The 8,697-nt window shown below is 34.0% G+C and overlaps 1 protein-coding gene across 2 annotated transcripts in view; it reads right to left on the reverse strand.

Annotated features, from left to right (window-relative positions):
• The window catches only part of NEXN (nexilin (F actin binding protein)), a 38,192-nt gene that overhangs the window by 21,309 nt on the left and 8,186 nt on the right, over positions 1 to 8,697 (reverse strand). For both annotated transcript variants that reach the window (XM_006831020.1, XM_006831021.1), the window contains 4 exons: positions 5,006 to 5,047; positions 3,292 to 3,489; positions 3,002 to 3,178; positions 1,932 to 2,120 (listed from right to left, as the gene is read on the reverse strand). In XM_006831020.1, the coding sequence (XP_006831083.1) occupies positions 1,932 to 2,120; positions 3,002 to 3,178; positions 3,292 to 3,489; positions 5,006 to 5,047 (606 nt within the window). The remainder of the gene's footprint in view (positions 1 to 1,931; positions 2,121 to 3,001; positions 3,179 to 3,291; positions 3,490 to 5,005; positions 5,048 to 8,697) is intronic.

Consider the following 8,697-nt stretch of genomic DNA (forward strand, 5'->3'; position numbering starts at 1 on the left):
GGCAATTCCTAAATTTCAAATAGAAACATTGCTTTTAAGTTATGACTTGGAATACATTTTACCATGGGATACAATGATATAATCCAATTTTTGATCCTCTGAGGTCATAGTATACATATTTCTCTGGTGTGAATTATGACAGAGGGGAATGAGAGAGGAAAGGAGTAATTCCCTATTTGGTCAAGATCTTATCTGACAAGCTTTACTACAGAATCAGCTTAATTCAGAAACAATGTTTGAATGGTTTTACAATTCATGGATTGTTTAAAAACATTTTAAATATAAACAATGAGGACTCCTGCTGACACAATGGTTAAGTGTTTGGCTCCTAAATGAAAATATGTGACCATCTGCTCCTGTAATAATTACAACATTGGGAATCTTATTAGGCAGAGCTCTGGTAGCGTAGTGGTTATGAATCGGGCTACGAAATGCAAGGTCAGCAGTTCGAAACTACCAGCTGTTCCACAAGAGAAAGATAAGGCTTTCTGCTCACGTAAAGATTTACAGGGTCCTATGAGTTGGAACTGACTCCACGGCACATAACTACTACAACCACTTGTGCTAAGGGCAAGTCTCAAAGTATTACTACTAAGTCATAGAAACCTTTATTAAAAATATCAAAATGTGAAGCTACTGTTTCTCAACATATCCTCCATCTAGGTCTACGATGGTAAGTCAAAAAAAGTATTGCTACTGGGGTCCAATTCATGCATGCAAGGGTTCATTCTATGAAAATGTATTTAAACACGTCTCTGTAATCAGTGGATGGCTGAAGGCAAGTGCACTTGTCTTAGTTTTGCTAGGGTACCTTCTGAAAAAAAGATTCAATCAAACAGTGCATTCTGAGATGTGCTGGGCCAATTAAACTAAAGACAGAGAAGTCAGTTCAGAAGGTTAATGTGACTATTTTTTGGAATCGCAAGGGGGTAATCTTGACAGGAAGTCCTGGTGTGGTGCTGTAGAAAAAGCACTGGACTGCTAACTGATAGGTCAGTTGTTCAAACCCACCTGCCGCCCCTTGGAAACCCTATACAGGGTCGCTCCGAGTCAGAACTGACTTGACAGCACTTAACAACAACAATAACAATCTTGATAGATTTTCTCCAAGGACACAACAATCATAGGAACTTATGCAGAGATGGTCAGAAAATTGAAAACTATATTGGTGAGGAAAGGCCAGGAAAAGTTGCACTGAGAAATGTTTTCCATCATGACAGTACAAGTGCTCATTGTTCAAGGATACCTTACCCCATTCATTCTGTAGCCCTGCTCTTTCCACCTCAGACTTCTTTTCGATCCTAAAACTAAAATAACATTTAAAAGGAATGATTCAAGTCCCTCAAGAATGTCAAAACTGCCCTTTTGATGTAGTTTAAATTGAAGAGTGCAGAATTCTTTGGGGAAAGGTTAGCAAGATGTAAGCACCACCTACAGAAGTGTATAGATCTAGATGAAGGATATGCCGAAAAGCAATGGCTTCACATTGTGATATTTTTGTTTTAAAATATTCCTGTGATTTTGTAGCTATACCTTTGACCTACCCTCGTATTCAGTACCAATGATGGCAATTTAATCAGAATCTTCTCAGCACTGCATTGAAGCAAACACCTTCATCTAACTGGTGTTATGCCACTGTTGTTGTTGTTAAGTGCCATTGAGTCGATTTCGACCCATAGCAACCCTGTATAGGGTTTCCAAGGAGCAGCTGGTGAGCTTGAACCACTGACCTTACAGTTCAAACGACTTTGCAGTCTGACGCGTTAACCCACAGTGCCACACACAATTAGAAGAACTTAAAACTTAATTGCTATTGCTACTATTGGCAAAATACCAGAATAACAAGATACTCCTCGAAGTCTAATGATTTCTACTAACAGTCTAAAAAGCTGACTCCTAACAGGGCATTCTCCAGTTAGGTTCCATTTTACCATGCTCCTCCTTGCTTCAGCAAATGCCTTCTTTTCTTCCTCAATTCTTCTTCTGGCTTCTTCTTCTGCTTTCCTTTTTTCATCTTCTCTCCTCTGCCTTTCCATTTCTTCAAAACTGAGTTTGAGTTTACCAGGACGGCAATCTTTTAAAAAGTTTTCATTGTCTTGGTTTTCCCCATCTTCATTTACCTAAACAAAGAAACTATTAATTACTAAAAACTGAGAATCATCAAAGTCAGAGATGAATTATAAATCAAAGGCACAGACTTTTTCGGCCTCATACAGGAGTATTTTTATACCCTTAATATCCTGGAGTGACACTGAAAGATAAGCACTGGACTGCTAACCACAAGGTCAGCAGTTTAAATCCACAAGCTGCTTCTTGGAAACCCTATATAGGGTCGCTATGAGTCAGAACCGATTTGATAGTGGCGCTGTGGGTTAATGCACCAGACTGCAAAAGCCGTTTAAACTGCAAGGTTGGTGGTTCAAACTCGACAGCTGCTCCTTGGAAACCCTATACAGGGTAGCTATGGGTTGGAATCAACTCGACGGCACTCAACAACAACAACAACTACAATATGCTTGATCAAAGTCCTCTTTTTTTTTTTTTTTTTTTTTTCGAGGTCTTATAAAGTCAGAAGACCTTGTGGCATTTTGGGTTAAGCATTGGGCTGCTAATTGAAAAGTGAACACTTTGAACTCACCAGCCGTTCCAAAGGAAAAAGAGAAGCAGTGTGCCTCTAAAGATTACAGCGTCAGACACTCACGGAACAAGCCTACTCTACCCTGTAGGGTTACTAGGATTCAGAATCCACTCAGTACCAGTGGTTATACGATAAAGTCTTGTGTGGTAAAGAAATCCCAAATAAAGATGTATTGAAATTAGTAACGCTTCTCAAGTACGCCCCAAATTTTAAATAGAGAAGATGGAGTATTAAAAAAATATTAAAAACAGTATTTAAGGGTTCTCTTAAATATTAACTCTCCCAGAATAAATATAAATTCATTTAGATAAACTAGCTACCCACCGTAAAAATAAATGTAAGTTTAAAAAAAATAGTTTTTACCATTTGCCGCCTTGCTTCTTCAAAAGCCCGCTTCTCTTCTTCTAAACGCTGTCTTGCTTCTTCTTCAGTTTGCCTCTTTCGGTTTTCTTGTCTTTGTCGTTCCAATTCTTCAAAAGTTAATTTCAATTTCCCAGGAGAAAATGAATCCCTTTTTGCCTCACTTTCCATCTCATCGTCCTTAGAAAACATTATAAAAGCCCATCTGTTAATCATAAGGGGAAACACTGCTAACTAGCTTAACAATTAGTTGTTAATGAAAATTTGTTAACTGTTTTTTTTTTTTAATTTACCATGACTAATGAAAGACACTTTGCTTCCTTCAAAGATTGTCGCTGTTCTTCATATCTTATTCTTTTATCTTCTTCATATTTATTCCTTTCGTTTTCTTCTCGTTCTTTTTCTAGATCTTCAAAATTCTTTTTCATTTTTCCAGATATTTTGTGCGATTTGACAGGGACCACTGTCACAAGTAGTGAATCATCTCCTTCCTAGTTCATAAAACAGATAATTAGTATACTTCTTCCTGACCAATATTTAGGTTTCACAGGACTTTACCGCCAACGTTGGTGAATTTCATTATTTTACTATCACTTATTATTAAGAACAAAACGTGTTTTTTTCACAGATTATTGTTAAATATTCTTTTCTCTAAATTCATAAATCTTGCTGAAATCTATTGCTTCATTAGACATCCTATTTCCTAGAAGATGGTGTTGATACAACTGTTGCGATACCAAGACTGCAGTGTCCTTGCCGGAATTTAGTTATCTGTGCGCAAATCAATCCTACAAAAGGAATTGTGCACCTGAGAGTGTTCTAAATCAATTTGATGGTGTACGTATTCAATTTAAATGACAACAAAAAAAAGCTTCTCTGTATGATTTTCCTTGGTGATACTGTACGATAAAAACTGGACTTCTAAGCCCAAAGTCGGTAGTTCAAACCTACCAGCCATTCTGAAGGAGAAAGATGAGGCTGTTTGCTACTGTGAAGATTTACAGAAACCCTGAATAGGGTTATTATGAGTCACAATCAACTCAGTGTCAGTAGGTATGTTTGTTAAATACTTAGTATCATTAATATTTACTGAGAAATAATACAGTACTTTTGAATGATTTAGTAAACATTTATACTATAGGTGAAAATCCCTGGTGGTTGATCCTATTAAAAATTTAAAACATTTGTTATCTTTTAAAATTAGTTTTCATTGGTTCTATTAAATAACCTATTGTTGTTGTTGTTGATGTTAAGTGCCACTGAATCAGTTCCAACTCATAGTGACCCTACATAGGTTTCCAAGGAGCAGCTGGTGAGTTTGAACCACTGACCTTGTGGTACAAACCGAATTTTCGGTCCACAGCTCCATTTTTTACCCCACAGCACCATTTTTTTCAAATATAAAGTAAAGTACTAATGCCCATAAAATAAAACTGCTTCCAATTTATGTAGCTATAATTTTAGGTGCACCATCAAGTTGTTTGATTGATTTTTAATTGTCTCTGTTAGCTAAAAGGGATGATTAAAATGCTTGTGTTGTTGAAAGATTGTTGAACAATCTTTCATGGTAGTAGATTCTGCTCACAGATACTAGTATGTGAGAATCAAAACACAGATTGTCAGGAACTCTGAGGAAAGAAGACAAGTGATGAAAAGAAAACTGAATTTGTAAAATGTTAGTTTTCAATAATCTCAATTGTTAGTAACAGCTCAAGAAATATATAGTTTTGCCAGAGTATTTCAAACTGAGACTAATGAGACCTGTCTTTCTAATCTAATCATGAAAGCAAAAGCATACTTACTTGTAAAACACGTAAGCTATAGTGTTTTAAAGTGTAAAAAATATGATCTTGCTTTGAAAATCACTTCTGGGTTTGAGGGTTTTTTTGCTATTATTGCTATATTAATAATAAAAAGAGTAAAATCTGTCAATATTTTTTATATTAAAAGTATTTGTGAATCAGGTAATTTTAGGTGAATGATTCATTAAAGGAAATGTCTGTTTACCTCCGATGCTGATTCAGTTCCCGTATTGTTTATGTCCTCAATCTATTGAATGAGAATTTCATAACATTACATTACATTGGGTTTTTGCTTTTAAACATATAATTGAAAGTAATTTAGTTGTGACATGATAATTTTTCAAGTTCATAATTTAAAAAATATTTTTGTAACTGTGGAAATTGAATAATGGAGCAAACTCTTATGACCTGACTATGAGCTTACAAGAGATAATTATTAACTTAATTAGCAATTTCAATTGAGATATACCAAAACATTTTCCCATTTTCTGCCTCTGCTCCAGTAAAGGAAAATCTATCATTAGGAATCAAAAAATAATTGTCATGATTATATTTTACAATATAATAGTAGATGGCAAAAATATAACTGGTACAATAACAAAATGGACTTAAAGGTGTAGGCTTTCACATGGCAAGTTTAGAAAAAAACAATTCTGGTAGTCATAATGTTTGTTATATACTTCATCCATATGTAAATTCCCATTCTTCTATACAGTTCACCTGGCATATGCCATCATTTGCCACTATATAAATGGAAAGATCCTCATTCAAAGGAGAGAGGTCAATTTGGCCATTACTCATAAGAAATGTCACTTAGATGAAATAGAGGTACTTAAACTGAAAAATGAGAGAAAATAAGTGATTTAAATAAGGCAGAGCTGTTTTGAGATCTCAGGGAAAGGAAACACAGCAATGGGATGGTTAAGTAATAAAATTAAAATTCAGATTGTTTATTGTTTAAAATTGATCTTTTTTTTTTTTTAAGTCAATGGAAAAGTAGATAGTTTCTCAGTGGTCCAAGGGAATTTTGTTTTACCCTGGTTCATACTAAGAGTTGTCTGGCTAAATCCCTGTTCTCTTGTCATTCTACTTTTCTATGTTTTTCTCAAGGAAGAAATCATATACATATTATAATACATACTTTTCTTAAAAAATAAATTATTCTGAAGGCAGATAGTGAAAGTATAGAGAAGAGAATTTCTAAATTTTTTCACACCAAATTATTTTTTCTTACTGCTACAACCTTCCTAAGTCTTTATTACCTGTACGTTAAGATAATAAACTGTACTTGGAGTTAATGGAGTTTTTGTTTGTTTTGCTTTCTTTGCTCATTTTAAGCAAGTGCCAAAACAACAAAAGATACAAGAATTTTTTTTTCTATTTCAGTAAATTTTTAATAAATAATATCTTCAAGGGAAAATAATTATTTGTCAAAGAGGTTAAGAGTTCACAGTATATTCACAGATACTCAGAAGTTCAAGTAGTGAGTTAACTTTTGAAAAAAACCATTGAAAAGCTGCTTCCCAACTATTTCTTTGGTTTTATGGAATACATCATTCACTCTTTCTAAATCAAATTCTTTTCTTCCTTTTCTTTTCAACATCTCCCTCACCTATCAATAACTCCTCTGATTCTAACTTGATAGACTTTAATCTTATCCATCAGGGTATCCTCAAAGATAGCCAAATAATACTAAATCAAGATTCTGCTCCACATTATTTTTGGTCTTTGATTCAAACATCTAGTATAATGAACTATACCCACTTTTAATTAGTTTTAAGATTCTAGAATCTCAGAACTTATAATTATTTTGGAGATCACTTTAAGACCCTACTGGGTGATCTATGCCACACTTTACTTCTTATATTCAGATATACTAAATTACATTACAGTGGAGCCTTGAACAACATAGGTTTAAATTTCATGGGTCCACTTGTATGTGGATTTTTTTTAAAACTCCACGCGACACTAATCATCTCCTCTGAGCAGTTTCTCGGTAGTAAATTGTGTGTTACTGTAAAAAGTGATCTCTTGCAGTTCTTGAGTATTTTTCATCATGTTTACTGCAATACAATAAACCTTGAATAATCCCATGGAACCCATATGAAGTGCCACTAGTGATGCTGGGAGTGCTCCCCAAAAAGTAGAGAGAAAACATAACATTACATGAAAAAGTTTATTTGCTAAATGTGTCTGCAATTTTGTGATTGCTGCCATTTCAAGAAAAATTAATCAATCATAGGGATCTTTGTAAAAAGAGAAGGAAATGTATTAAGCCTTTGTTGCAGCTATGTCATCAGGTAGAAAAACCTTGCACTTTTTGCAAAATACCTTTTTATCTTTTATTGAATAGGTAGCTTTTATGTGGGTGCAACATATAATACATATATAAAACATATTAATCAACTTTATGTTATTGGTAAAGCTTCAATTCAACAGTAGTGTATTAGTAGTTAAGTTTTGGGGGAGTCAAAAGCTTTGTATGGATTTTCAACAACATGGGGAGGGTGTCAATGGCCCCTGCCTTCATGTTGTTCAAGGGTCAACTGTATATATAAATGGAAAAAAAGATATAAATAAATAGAAAATATACTTAATTAGGGCTTCTGGTGTGGTATGGTAGAATCAGTAATGGACTGCAAACCACAAAGTGGGCAGTTCAAACCCATCAGCTGCTCCTTGGAAATCCTATACAGGGTCGCTATAAGTCAGAACTGACTTCTACAGCTCTTAACAACAACAACATATTTAATTAGGTTTTAAAATTAGACTTTCTGTATTTGTAAGATGGAATTATTATTAATTGTTTTGCTATAGCTGTATATTTAATTATTTAATAGGGAAATTGACTAACCCCACATACATACTGTATTTGTTATCAAACACCAGGCTATTTATACTTTATTTCCGTGTAAATTTCCATTGTAAAATAAATACATCTTTGATGCCTGGAAGTGCCAAAGTGTATGCCATTACTTTTTTCAGATAAGGAAGTACTAAGTAATAAAATACAGAAAATTCCCATTCTTCTCTACAGTTTGCCTGGCATATGGCAGCATTTGCCACTACATAAAAGGTTATTTGCAAAGTCAAGGTAAATAAATTTCTCTTTTCATGCACTTATGTCATATCCTTTTATTTTAATTGTCTGTTTTTGTTTGTTTGTTTGTTTGTTTGTTTTTAGAAATGTAGTTATAACTAAAGAGAGAGAGCATAGCAAACAGATTTAAGTCACTTCAAAAGTAGACCAGAAGCCAAGCACAATCTCTCAATAAAAAATTGTTTTGAAAGAGGCAATATATTGTGAAGACCATGCTAGGATATTTGTTAAGAATTTCTGAGAAAAAGAGGAGAAACTAACATGGTTTGGATCCACAGTAAGTATTGTTTAACCATAGGAAATACTATTTAGGTTAAATGTTAAGTATTTATATCACATTGACTTTGTACCAGGCACCATTCTAAGTGCTTTGAATTTGTTATCTCACGCAATCTTATTTACAGCTTGAGGAGATAAATACTATTATTATCTCTTCAAACTAACTAAATACATTAATCATCTTTTTAAATCTTACAATATAGACCAGGTTGCAATACATAAACAATAGACTGTCATCTTTTCAACTCTATCATTTAAGGTAATTAAAGAGAAAACAAATATATTAAAGAAACTTTTATGAACTGATCAGTTCTTTAGTTCAAAAAATTATGGCTATTACTGTCACTCCCCGACTTTAAAATATACTACATGGTGACAGTGGTCAAAACAGCTTGGTACTGGTACAACGAAAGGCACATAGATCAATGGAACAGAATCGAGAATCCAGAAATTAAAGCATCTACGTACAGCCAATTGATCTTCGACAAAACACCAAAATATGTCCCATGGGGAGGGGA

Source organism: Chrysochloris asiatica, unplaced genomic scaffold (genome assembly GCF_000296735.1).
Source record: "Chrysochloris asiatica unplaced genomic scaffold, ChrAsi1.0 scaffold00002, whole genome shotgun sequence".
In the NCBI taxonomy this organism is placed as follows: domain Eukaryota; kingdom Metazoa; phylum Chordata; class Mammalia; order Afrosoricida; family Chrysochloridae; genus Chrysochloris; species Chrysochloris asiatica.